Source organism: Tenrec ecaudatus, chromosome 12 (genome assembly GCF_050624435.1).
Source record: "Tenrec ecaudatus isolate mTenEca1 chromosome 12, mTenEca1.hap1, whole genome shotgun sequence".
Lineage (NCBI taxonomy): Eukaryota > Metazoa > Chordata > Mammalia > Afrosoricida > Tenrecidae > Tenrec > Tenrec ecaudatus.
Genome location: NC_134541.1, coordinates 30306954 through 30320423, shown reverse-complemented (window position 1 = coordinate 30320423; position 13470 = coordinate 30306954). Strand labels below are relative to the sequence as shown.

Genomic DNA, 13470 nt, shown 5'->3' with positions numbered 1-13470 from the left:
CAGGACACCTTATATTGCTCAGAATAGGTGAGTGGTGACCGACTATTGCCATCCTGGTTTCCTTCCTCAGACCGGTTATGGGTGGTTATCACAACTCAAGAGAGAGCTGTGGCTTTCTGCTTTCAACCCATGCACAGGCTAGCGCAAAGCAAGGATTCATCTTGAGCCGTTTGCAGATTGAGGATGCAGCACTCCAGGAGTCTGAATTGGTTCCTGACTTTATTCACCAAAGGCAAATGAAGCCAAAATGGCTCAAGTCCGTAGGTGGTAAATTGGTCCCATTTCCCACCAGGAGAGGCAAAAACATCCTTGTAAACAAAAGGAATGTTGATTTTTTTTTTTTTTAAGTAAGTCCTCTAAGCCTAAGCATTTGGGGTTTTTTTTTCTCCTGAAACTACAAACACATGTTTATCATAACAAGCTAAGTATGAGTTCTAACTGCTTAAGGAGAACAGTTTAATTGTGCTGTGCCTTCAGGGTAAGTGCGCGTGTGCTTTGGGCCAAAAGAGATGAAAACTGCATGCCACTTTTAGAATGAAGTGTTGCCTCTTCTCAGGCAGTGGCGTTTTCTTTAATGACCTGAATTTAATTACTCCCTTGAGCAAAGTCTTTCAGCCTTCCCACCAGTGTGACCCCCTCTTCTGTCCACTTCCTCTCTCTCCTCTGCAGTCCCCACCTGGGTCAGGCCACCATCAGCTTATACCTGGGTGCCTGGGTGGGCCTCCTCAAGGGGGCTCCCTGTGCCTACTTCTGACCCCCAGCCCCCAGCCCCAGCTCTACCCAGCAGCCAGTGGGAATAATTTACAGTGCATATTGAATCCCAACATTTGCCTGCCTAAAGCTGTCCCCTTTCCCATCATCCCTAGACTCAAATCCGAATGTCTCACTGACCCACCGGATGGGGCGGCCCAGCACTCCCCCCTATCCCCATGCTGGCTTCTCCACTGCCCCCCAGCTCAGCCATACTTGACTTTCTGTTGGCACCTCAATACCTCAAGTTCCAGCCTCAGGGTTTGATCTCACTCTTCCCTCTGCCAGGAACATCTTCCTTCAGAGGGTCACATGACTGGTTTCCTATTGCCCCTCACACCTTAGGTCCAAGCCACCTTCTCAGAGAGACCTCCCCCCACGGCCCTGTCTCAAGGAGCCTGTCACAGCCCCACCTTCAGCACCCGAAAGCTGGTCGCCAACTCTCTTAGTCTCCTCTCCTGGGTCACCTGGCCAGCTGCCGCCACTGAGAATCAAAGCTGAGTCAGGAGGTGTGTGTGTGTGTGTGTGTGTGTGTGTTTCTCCGATGGGCTTCCTTCTTCCTCAGGGTGATTTTGGTTTGATTGGTGTTTTTAAAATCAACCCCTCTGGCAACATTGAGTTCTTATTCCCACAAAGAAAGTGATAGTTGGTGTAGAGTCAGTGGGCCTCACTGCATCCTTGTGCTCCACGGGGCTTTTAATAGCTGGGGTTCTAGAAGGACAAAGGTCTTCAGGCTGCTCTGAGGGGTCCAACCCACAGGCTAACACCTGGCTTGCATGTTTACCATTTCCCACATGGTCATAGATACCACACCCCACATGCCCGGATGTATGGGAGAGCTGTCTCTGAGGAGAGGCCCCTGCTGGACGGTTCTCTCACTGCTGTGTTGTCAATGCGGACTCATTTCGACCCTGTAGGACGGGGTAGAGCTGCCCCTGTGCGTTTCCGAGGCTCTAACTCTTCATAGGAGTAGAGAGCCCCATCCTTTTCCCAAGGAATGACTGGTGGTTTCAAATTCTGGACCTTGCTGTCAGCAGCCCAGCCCGTGAGCACGGTGCCGCCCAACCGAACCATCGCTGCCATAGAGTCAAGGCTGACTCCTAGTGAGCTCCTGTGGCCTTCAAGGCGATCCTTGTCTACCGCATAGAAAGCCCAGTCTCTCTGCCACAGAGCTCAAACTGCCGACTGTGCAGCCCACAACCCAGTGCGTAACCAACCACTGCACCACCAGGGCCCCTAAAGAAAGAAGAAGCGCTGTCAATGGACCGCAGTCTCTGCCCCTCCCTATAGCGTCATCCCTGCCACAATGGCTGAGTTTTCGTGGGAGTTCCCAGGCCTTTGTTCCAGGGTGCCCCCCGGTCGTCTGGAGTCACCCACCTTGAGTTAGCAGCTGAGCATCCCCCCAGGAGCCTCAGGATGGGGCTGTGTTTGTTGTTTGCTGAGTGAATGAATGAATGCGTGAATAAATAAACGCATGAGAGAAGATAAAAAGGGAGGGGCTTGAGGGAACTTGGGCCAACTTCCAAGGACACGTGAAGAGGGCCACGTCTTGTCATTGAAGGCACGGAGGTCATTTCTGTCATGTGGTGGCATTGTTTGCTGAATGCTCTGAGCCTGACACTGTGCTGTGTATTTCTCCCTGGAGGGGGCTGTCTTGTTTCACCCCCCAACACCCCAGAGGAGATGCTATTTTGGTCCCATTTGAGTGATGAGGAAGGAAGAACCGGAGGACAGGGCTGATAAAGGCTGTCTACTCCCGTGTACACACAGGGACAGTCCCAGCAACTCCCGGGCAGCTCTCCCTGCCCTGTCGAGTCACTGAGACTCGGAATCGACTCATGGCAGTGAGTTTGGTTTGGGAGTGGGACAGGAGGGTCAGCACGAGCACTGAGGCCCAGAGCCAGCAGCCCGCCACCCACTCGGATTTCTAAGCTCCTCTTGATTTATGAAGGAGTCCTGGTGGCTTAGTGGTTACAGGTTGGACTTCGAGCCACAAGGTGAGCAGTTTGAAACCACCAGCAGATCCTTGGGAGAAAGACAGGGCTTTCTACTCCTATTAAGAGTGACAATCTGGGAAGTTCACAGAAGCCGTTCTACCTGACCCTGCAGGCTCATGATCAGTCAGCATTGACTTAATTTCATGGCAGTGAGTCTTTGAGTTTGTCCTTAAACACTCCCCCCTCCCAGATTTCATTTTAAGATCATTTTATTGGGGGTTCTTACAGCAATTTATTTCTTCCTTACAGCTCTTATAACAATCCACACATCAGTTGTATCAAGCTTATTTGTACATATGTTGCCATCATCATTTTCTAAACATTTACTTTCTATTTGAGTCCTTGGTTATCAGCTATTTTTCCCCCTCTGCTTTTGGGTCTTGACGTACTAACGGGCTTCAGACACACGTGTGAGAAATTCCATGATCGTTTCCTTCATTTTCCTCACAAGCATTTTGAAGCCCCCACACTTCCTGAGTGAACTCACGGCTCGCCACGCTTGGCCTTGGGACACGTGACCGTGACAGCTTGCCCCCTCTGCACTGGGCCTGGCAGATATGGGTTCGGGGAAGCCCAGAAGTGATGAGGGTGGGGGCGAGTGGGGAGTGGGGCTGGCTTGGGTGGGGGCAATTAAGGCAGAGGGTGGCACCAGCCTGGGGCAGGCAGAGTCCTGGAGGAGCTCACTCCCTTCTCCCCCTGCAGGATGGGGTGCGTGAAGTCCAAGTTCCTCCTGTCTAGAAGCAAGGCCTCCCAGAAGGAACCCAGCTCCACCCAGCAGAGCCCCACGTATGTGCCGGATCCCACGTCTGCAGGCAAGAGGGTGAGTAGGGACGGGTGGCCAGAGGCTGGGTGTACCAGGAAGACAGCTGTGTTGAGCGTCTGGAGCCAGAGCGTCCCTGTCTCTGCTGGGGTCCAGGCCTCAGCTGATCAGTCTGAGCTTCAAGGACCAGGCCCCGAGCAGAGTACACGTGTCAGCGGGGCTGTTCATCGTGACCCTACAGTAACAGGTCCAGTAACAGTCGTGTCAACACAGTGAAGTCTACCAACAGTACTCTCAGCGGGAACAGTAGCCGGGGTAGGAGCCTAAATAGGAGGTATGCCCTGACCTCAAGAGGAGCCCTGGTGGTGTAGGGGTTACCTGTTGGGCTGCGATCCACAAGGTCCAACCTGTGAAACCCCCAGGTGCTCTGCGGGGGAAAGACGGGGCTTTCTACTCTTGTAAACAGTCAGGCTCAGAAACTCACAGGGCCAGTTCCACCCTGTCCCACAGGGTTGCCATGAGTCAGCATTGACTGGGCGGCAGCGAGTGTGGTTTTTGTTTTAAGTTGCCATGCCTGTTTTGTGCCCACACAGAGCCTGGCATGAACTAAGGACAGTTCCAAGCACTTTACAATGACTGACCCTCTACTCCTCACAAGAGCCTCTTGTCAGTCACCCTGTTCATGATGCCCATTTGATAGATGAGGCCCAGAGAGGTGACAAATCACTTGCTTAGGCCACAGCGGTCAGTAAGGAGTGGGACCAGGATCCAAGCTTGGACAAGCTGTGACAGGGGCCAGAGTAGCAGAGGCAGAAGCCAAACAAACACTGATGTTGGGAACAGCAGTCGTGTGGTAAGCAGAGCCGGTGTGGTAAGAATAGAAATAGTTGCAGCCACACGCGCCGCACCAGCAATACTAGAAACTCAGCAGTGGCCACCGTAACGGGGCTAGCCCTGGAAGCAGCCTCATAGTGATAATGGCAACGTTGTTGTTGTTGTTGCTGTTGCTGTTGGGTGCCGTCGGGTCAGTTCTGACTCGGAGCGACCCTGCTTACAACAGAAGGAGGCACTGCCCAGTCCTGTGCCAGCCTCACCGTGGTCCTCATGTCCGAGCCCATGGCTGCAGCCCCTGCGTCCCTCCATCTCCTCGAAGGCCTTCCTCCTTCTCGCTGCCCCTCCGCTTTACCAAGCATGAAATCCTTCTCCAGGGACATCGGCCTGCTGACAGCAGTGCTGGTCACAGCCGGACCCGCCACAATCATTCTCACCATTCGTCTGATACCTCGTCTGTTCCAGGCACCGGAGGGACGTGTTTCTGGGTCATTAATTCTCACCAAAGGCCATGGGGCAGGAGCTAGCCCACTTTACAGTGAGGGTCACTAAGACTCAGAGAGGTTATATGGCTCCCTGAGGTCACACCGCAGGAGAGCGGTAGAACTAGGTCTGTCTTACCCCAGGGCTGCAGCTCTCTCTGCTCGGCTGCCCTTTCGCCCGTCCCCTCCTCTGGGTGCTCTGGGGGTGGCGGCCCCTGTGCGCTGCCTTTGCACACGGCCTCACCTTTTCCTGGTTGGCCCTTTCTCCAGTCAAGACGTGCAGTCCCGCTAACCACCACACTTCTTCCCCAGTCCCTAACCTACCTCTCGTCTCACGTCCACCACTGCCACGTCCTTTGCCCAACAGCCACCTGTAGAGATGGAAGGCAATACTCTTGTGCCACTGGCTCCCCAACATGTGCGCACGCACACACACACACACCTCTCCCCAAGACCCAGCTCCCAATACATACACACACACACATATACATTCTCTCATTCACTCTCTTGACACGCGTTCTTGGTCTCTCCCCTTGCTGCTTTCCCTTCTCCTGGCACAATGTCTAGAACAGGACTACATTTGCAAATTGGTTATCAAGGAGGATAGCCACCTCCCTTCCTCTGTCAGCCTCTATCTATGGAACCTGTGATGTAGTGGTTACCCATTGGACTTCTAATGCAAGGTCAGCAGTTCAAAACCCCCAGCCACTCCTTGGGAGAAAGATGAGGCTTTCTACTCCCATAAAGAGGTACAATCTCAGAAACCTACAGAGGCAGTTCTACCCTGTCTTATAGGGTCGCTATGAGCCGGCATGGACTTGCTGGCCATGAACTTGGTTTATTTGGTTTGGTGACTACCTGAACTTCTCCCACTGGTGACGTCCTAAGCTGACCACACACGACTCCCCCGACCCCATGACCAGACCTGCCCTCTCCTAGCCTGCATGGCCCCAGGCCCTTTCTGGGTGGGGGTGTGGGTAGTGAGGGAGCTCGGTTCCTCCATTTTCGGGGCCTCTGGCTCGTTGCCAGCGGTAGCAGAGGGCGTTCTCCCATCAGTTCTTGGTGGTCCTCGCTGCGTGTCAGAGACCAGGGCTGCTTTTACCAGCTACTTCTTGCCCCTGTGCGGCAGGATGTCAGTCCGGCAGTAAGTCAGCAGGTGTCCTCAGAGAACTGGTCTTGGCATCAGGTTGGCTCGGGGAGCCCTGGGCATCACAGGCCCTTTGCCACAGGGTCGTCCTGACCTCGAGCCTTTGGGAACCTTTGTCATGGGTTGTGTGACTCTACTGGAAATCCAGGTCCTTCTTAATGTTTCAAACCTGTTTCTTTAAAATAATGGAGATGGTGTTAGTCCAGGTTGACTAGGGAAACAAAGCCAGAGGCATTCACAAATGTGTAAGAGAGAACTTTATATCAAGAAGGAATTGTGCACCAAGGAAACCGCCCAGCCCAGTCCAGATCAAGTCTGTAAGTTCGATATTAGCCCATGAGTTCCTCTTCAGATGCGTGCAGCACACACAATGATGCCAGTTTCAGGGAGATCACTGGCGGGTGGGTAAAAAGCCTTGTGGATCCGTGGCCGTGGAAGCATCTCCGCATGGCTCCTCAGCAGGAAAGGGAGGGCAGAGAGAGAGACTGGCCTCCAGTGAGTTAATTATCTTCATTGCACCTCCACATAAAGTCAGCAAGCTGTGACCTGATTGACAGGCTAAACTCCACCCCTTCGGGCGCAAGACCCTCACGTTGACAGGAGATTACATAACTACCACAGGTACCCTATTCCTACACAAATAACGCGCCTTCAACTTCTGTTTCCCTGCAGCTCCCTTGCTTTGGGAAATATTTTCTAAGTCTACGATGTCGATTTTTTAAATATATAGTGACAACATCACATAGTTGCTGCTTACAAAAAAATACCTCCCAGGGGAAGGAAGCAGTTGGCAAACAAACTTCAAAGGTGTATTATTTGTGTGTAAAAAATCCCGTCAGAACACATAGGATACAGCACATTCTCCTTGAAATGAAAGCAAATACAGTTACAGATACAACTCACCACTAACTCACAGCCTTCCCTACAGCTGTCGACGGCTCTGAGGCTCATGTGAACCCTGACAAGGATTCTTTGTTGTTGTTTTCAGTGAACCTGGGTTACCCTTTACACGCATGTAGTGTGTGTCCACAGGAAATACTCAGGACCCTGTCTGTGTGTGTTGCATCAATGTGATCTGTATATATTTATCTTTCGGCAAAACGAGCTATTCTCACATGACTTGCGCTCACCGCCGTGGATGCCGACTGAGTGGCCTAAGAGAACAGGGCAGACCTGCGCCCTGTGAGTTCCTAAGGCGGGAACTATTCATGGGAGCAGCAAGGCCCGACTGTCTCCCCAAGGAGCCTCTCGTGGTTTCAAACGTCCAACCTTGCGGTTAGCAGCCAACGCGTAAACACGCCACCTCCAGGGCTCTTTCCACAGGATGTATGTTGGGGTGTGAATGACTGTTATGAGCCATCTCTCTTTGAGGTCCAGTGGTGTTGGGGATGCAGCCAGCCTCGAGTTCATAAGGGCTGTGTAGAGCACCACAGGGGAGACCTGGATTCCCTTCAGCCAGGGTACTGAGGCTGCTTCATATGCATCATGGAGCCTTTATTCCTGAGAGAAAGAGAGGCCACCACCCTTTCTTCAAAGGCAGCTTGGAAAATGCTAATCTGGGCCATTCCCTTGCAGTCTGCAGAGGGGAAACGACAGGCCAGCATCCCCCAGGATGTCCAAAGAGAGGGGACCAGATGGCGGCCTAGATTCTTGTGCTGGCTCTGCCCCAGTGCACCGTGTGACCTGGGGCCCATCCCCAGTCTTCTCTGGGCTTCCTCCCATGGCGGGCAGGACTGGGAGGAGAGGCTCTTGGGTGTCTGTGGCTTTGCACACGTCATCAGAATTAAGCCTCCTGTTTCTTCCCCGCAGGGGTTTAACAACAGCGGCAATCAGCACGGGGCCTCGGAGGGTAAGTGTCCGGCCAGCAGCCTGGGCAGAGTCATGAATTATGCAGAAGGTTAGATTCTCCATTCAAGCTTGAGGCAAAAATCCCAACCAGTCAGTGCCTCCCTTGAAAAGCCCCTAACTTGCCCCTAAAGAAAGACTGCTGTACTTCTGACATCTTGGGCAGCCATCTGACTAAAACACGCCCCCCCCAGCCCCCACCCCTTCGACTTGAGAGTCACAGCCAGTACGTCAAGTCTCTGGCTTACCCCGTGATGTCTCAGTGGGCCCAGGACTGGGCGCTGGGCACGGGGATCTGGGACACTCAAGCTTGGGTGTGTGGCTGGGCCGCCCTCCCATGTGCCTCCCCTCCCTGCAGGTCCTGAGGATGTCACTGTGGTCGCCCTGTATGATTACGAGGCCATTCACCGCGAAGACCTCAGCTTCCAGAAGGGGGACCAGATGGTGGTGCTGGAGGAGTGAGTGCCCCTCCGTTGCCCTGCAAGACATGTCCCACGCTGCCCTCTGCACCTTCATGCAGGAAAAGGTTCTCTTAGACCAGGGTGGTCGTGACCGGCAAGGACGCAGACTTCCTAGTGGAGTGAGGGTTGGCTGTCACCCAGATGACAGTCACCATGGAGGGGCCTGGGTTCTGCTGGGGACACCCAGGCAGAGCTGAGCAAGGGGACACTGTTTCTCAGGAAGCCTTCCAGGGACCCCTGTGAGGAAGCTCCAGGCTGACCTCGAGATGGGGCCCTACTGAGATGACTGCACCCACAAAGCTTTGCTACCTCTGACCCTCCTAGTCTTCACAAGGGTGGGGCAGACTCCCCTCAGCCCCACTCCCCACCCCAGGCTGTGCTAGGGCGGGAGCCTGCAGGTGGTCATTCTTGGTGAGACTCCTGAACTCACTCCCTCTGACTCTGGGCCAAACACGTGTGAGGGTCTCACAGGTGAGGGCCCCCACCGCAGGTATGACTAGTAAGATCAAGGTCATGTGCGGGGATAGCAGCGGGGTCCCAGGTCCAGGGCTGAGGGCTTTAGTTGCAGACATTTGAATACACAGTGGGGAAGTGTTGTAAAGATCCTACCCTGAGGCACACCCAAGGACCAGAGAAGTCCCATCCTGTCCCTGGCTCTCACTCTACTGGCTTCTTACCCTTGGAGATTATTCCAGATCAAGGCTGGGAGGGTCCCAAAGGACCAAAGAGATGGCCCTTCTTCCTCTGACCCCTTCACGTCCCTGTGTCCCCCAGGTCTGGAGAATGGTGGAAGGCTCGATCTCTGGTCACCCGAAATGAGGGCTACATCCCAAGCAACTATGTCGCCCGTGTTAATTCCCTGGAGACAGAAGAGTAAGTATTCCGTTTTCCCATCACCGTCATGTTTGCCTGTAGGTTCTCTGAAGCATGAGCCAAGTTGGTCTTGCTCCTACCCCAGGGCCTTTGCACTAGTCGGCTCCCTGGCCTGTTGCCATCTTTCTAGGGTTCTCTGCCTAGCCGGATCCTTTTCCTCCTTCAGAGAGGCTTGCCCTGACCTCTCTGCTGTCTGAAGTGGGCTCCCTCTGGAATTCCCCACCAGGGACTCTGTCTTGTTCCCTCTGAACAAACCCTTTTCGCCAGTGGAAAGGACTTTGTTGATCTAGTTGTCTGCATGTGCACTGCCTGCCTCCTTAAGTGGAAGATGAACTCAGGAGGGCAGGGCCCTTGTCCATCTAGGCCTAGCATACTACTGCATAGTAGGTGCTCCATAAATACTTGCTGAATGAAGCGCACACTGTACTGAGGCAGTTTCCTGAGAGGGCAGCTGGCCAGTAATCCCCTTGGTCAATTCACTCTGCAAACGTACTGGTGCCCACACCTTGTCAGGCCCTGTGCCAGGCGGAGGCTGTCAGCACAAAGGGTTTTCCAGACCGTCAAGGATCCCTTGTAGCCATCACTCTTTGGGGGTCGGTTCTTTGTGTCAAACTTGACTCCGAGAGCAAAACGCTTGTTCTTCATTCATTCAGTCTTATCCCTATCCAACAGATATTTTTTGGAGCATTTGCTGCGTACCTAGCAAGCCTGTGGAGTAGTGATTGCACGTTGGGCTGTGGCTCCCAAGGTCAGCAGTTTGAAACCACCAGCCACTCCCTGGGAGAAAGATAAGGCTCTCTCCTCTTGGAAAGAGTTACAGTCTTGGAAACCCGCAGGGCAGTTCTACCTGCTCTATAAGGTCACTATGATTCAGTATTGTGTTGGTTTTGGGTTTTGACTATGTACCTAAGGTGGTGTTGTAGGTCAGGCATTGGCTGCTAACCACAAGGTTCAGCGTTCAAACCCACCAGCTGCTCACAGAGAAAGATGAGGTTGCTCTTATGAAGATTTACCATCTTGGAAATCCTCTAGAGCAGCAGTTCTCCACCTTCCTGAGGCTGCAACCCTTGAATACAGTTCCTCGTGTGGCGGTGACCCCCCAATCCTACCATCATTTTCATTACTACTTCATCACTGTCATTTTGCTATTGTTATGAATCAGGTGACCCCTGTGAAAGGGTCGTTCGACCCCCTAAGGGGTCTCGACTCACAGGTTGAGAACTGCTGCTCTAGAGGATAGCTGTGAGTTGGAATTGATTAATGACTTTAGGCTGGTTTGTTTGTTTTATTTGTTTTTATTTCTGTTTTTGTTTTGGCTGCATACCTGCCCCTACTCCAGGGGTAGGAGGTGAAGCAGACAGGGTCCCTCCCTGTGTTCGCAGGGGTGTGGGTGGAACTGACAAGGGAAATGATGGTTACACTCACTCCCAATTGACTCGAGTTGATTCTGACTCATAGAGACCCTACAGGACCGGATAGAACTTCCCCCAAAAGTTAAGGCTGGTTTCTTCTATTTTAGTGATGTAGAAAGCTTTATTTTTCCCCTTGGAGGGGCCGATGGTTTCAAACTGCTAATCTCTTGGTTCGCGGTCTAATGGTTAACCACGACAGCACCAGAGCTCCTGATGGTTACACTAGAGGGCAGCAATAGATCTGATTAGCTGACCAAACTTAAAACGATAGTCTCTTCCCTGGCTGTCTCTCCTCTCTCTGCTGGGTGCTCTGGCTACATGACAGTGTGGACATGGGATGCTGGCCAGCTGGAGGCTGGTAGAAAGGATACATTTGGGCTTTTCCTGTCGAGGCACAAGATCCCCATTGTTCTGTGGAATCTCCCCTCTGTGGCCTTGAAGAAGCCCCCTGTCCCACTCCTGACCCTGCCGTCCTGACCTGATTGTCCCAGGCCCACCCTCAGACTTCCTGCTCCTTCTCCCAGGCTCCCCTGGGCCACCCAGGCTCTGCTCCCCGACTCTGGACTCTGAACGCTTCCAGCTTCCAGATTTGGGGACCACCTTCTTCCTTGGAGGAGCCCCAGCTATTCTTACTTCTCAAAAGCATCAGCCCCACTAAGTGGCTGCAGCAGCAACATGCCCGCTGGGTTATTCCCTGCGTGAAAGGCAGTCACCTAAGAGGTGGTTCTCAACCAGGAGTGGGCACACGTCGCCTGGAAGACCGGCTCCAAGCCTGACTCCCAAATAGCTGGTTCAGACTTCGCATTTGGTTGATGCCTGCTCGTCCTTGAGAACCCTTTGTGAATAGTGCTCTCCTGGCAGGGCACTCTCACAAGTTCATGTTTGCATCCAGAAACTTCTGTCACAGGTTATCTCTAGGAAAGGCAATAGGGGCTTTTGGAATCAGGGTGGAAAGGAAACATAGACCCTCCCCTGCCCTCTGACCCCACTGGGGCAGTCCTTTCAAATGTGTCCAAATGCACAGGACCTGGAAGGGCATAGAGAAGTCTCTCTCCCTGTCCCCCACCAGCCGCGTCCCTCCCAGAAGCGCCTGGTGTGCCCACTCACCTGTAATCCCTCTCTGATGTCTTAGACCTAATTGGCCAGTCATTCAAGGCAGCCTCTAGGTCAGTGGTTCTCAACCTGTGGGTCGTGACCCCTTTGAGTGTGTGTGTGTGTGTGTGTGTGTGTGTGTGTGTGTGAGAGAGAGAGAGAGAGAGAGAGAGAGAGAGAGAGAGAGAGAGAGAGAGAGAAATGACCCCTTCACAGGGGTTGCCCGATTCATAACAGTAGGAAAATTAGTTATGAAGTAGCAACGAAAATAATTTTATGGTTTGGGGTCACCACAACATGAGGAACTGTATTAAAGGGTTGAGGCAGTAGGAAGGTTGAAAACCACGGCTCTAGAGCATCCCATTCCCCTGCATTCTCACAGTGTGTCCGGCACGTCAAAGCCCCACTGTTCAGTCCCTCAGTCCCATCCGTGTCACTTGTGATTTCCGGTCTTGAGTTTCAATGCATCATCTTGTGTCGTTTCTTCCTGTGTGGATGTCACTTCTCTCTTGGGCCAGATTGGTGGAATAACTCCCTCCTCATAAAATGACTGTGCAGGCATTTCTTAATTCTGTGCCTGGTGGCATAGTGGTTACACAGTCACATGGCTGCCTGCTAACCACAAGGTCAGCAGTTCAAAACCACTAACCACTCTGTGAGTAAAAGATGAGACTTTGTACTCTCATAAAGAGCTATAGTCTCCGAAACCCACAGGAGCAATTCTACCTTGTCCTTGGGGGTTGCTATGAGTTAGAATTGGCTCAATAGAAGTGAGTTGGTTTGGTTTGGTTTGGTTTGCTTGAGTAGTTTATCACGGTAAGAATCTCTTTACTAAAGGAAAGCAGAGAAGGCAGGTGGACCTTGAACTATGGTATAATCATGTGTGGGCTTTGGAGTTAGATTGCCTGGGCTTGAGTCCTACCTCCACCTCTTCCTAGCTATGCAGCCCCGGGTAAGACCCTGGGCCTCACTGGCCCTTAGTGTTCCTCAACTGTAAAGGAGGAGGATGAAGTTCATGACCGTGTAGAGCTGCTGAAGACATCATAGAAGAGCTTGACTCATGCTAGCTGCTCTTACGTGATTTGTTCAAAGTCACACAGTAAGCTTGCAGCAGGGCCCAGGCTTCCTGACGCAGCAGATGAACCTCTCCCCCGACTGAGGTGGGAGTGGATTGGGCCTCTGCTGCTGAAGGCTCCCCTTGGATAGTCCAGAGAGCCAGTGGGGAGGAAGGGCCAAGGATGTGGCAGCCGGCACAAAATGCGTGGCAGTCTCATGTCTTCACTTATAAACTCATGCTGGCCTTTCCCCCCCTGGTGGGTATCCCAAGAGGAGACGTGACTGTGACGCTGACGAGCCTGAGGTCCTCTCTCCTGGGGGCCTTCAGTGACCAGGGAGGGCGTCTCCTTGTGGTGGCAGCTCTGTGAAATCTCCACAGGGTTTTGTGAAGTTTGCAAAAGTGAAGTTTGTAACCACAGTTGGTTCATCGCCATATCTTTTGTATGTTATTGTAGAGATAAACCAATCTCACTGCCAGTGAGTCAACTGTGACCTTACAGGGTGGCCATGAGTTGTATTCTATATAAATACATATGAATATATAAATGTGTTATATGTCATATATGCTAGAACATATAACCTGCACTGCATAATACTGTATAATACATACCCTACACAACTATACAATCTATTATATGACATATAATATGTAATGTGTATAATGTATAGATATCACATATATAAACATATATGAATATGTGAATCCGAAAACCAAACACACTTCCATGGAGTCAATTCCGATTCATAGATACCCTATAGAGCAG

At 52.3% G+C, this 13470-nt stretch overlaps 1 protein-coding gene across 2 annotated transcripts in view; it reads left to right on the top strand.

Annotated features, from left to right (window-relative positions):
• Positions 1 to 13470, top strand: part of HCK (HCK proto-oncogene, Src family tyrosine kinase) — a 45354-nt gene that overhangs the window by 14278 nt on the left and 17606 nt on the right. The window contains exons 1-4 of one of the 2 annotated variants that reach the window (XM_075527792.1): positions 3451 to 3567; positions 7777 to 7816; positions 8171 to 8270; positions 9048 to 9146. In XM_075527792.1, the coding sequence (XP_075383907.1) occupies positions 3451 to 3567; positions 7777 to 7816; positions 8171 to 8270; positions 9048 to 9146 (356 nt within the window). Of the gene's footprint in view, positions 1 to 3449; positions 3568 to 7776; positions 7817 to 8121; positions 8271 to 9047; positions 9147 to 13470 lie in introns of those variants that run through there. The other variant, XM_075527793.1, reaches the window with a different exon arrangement.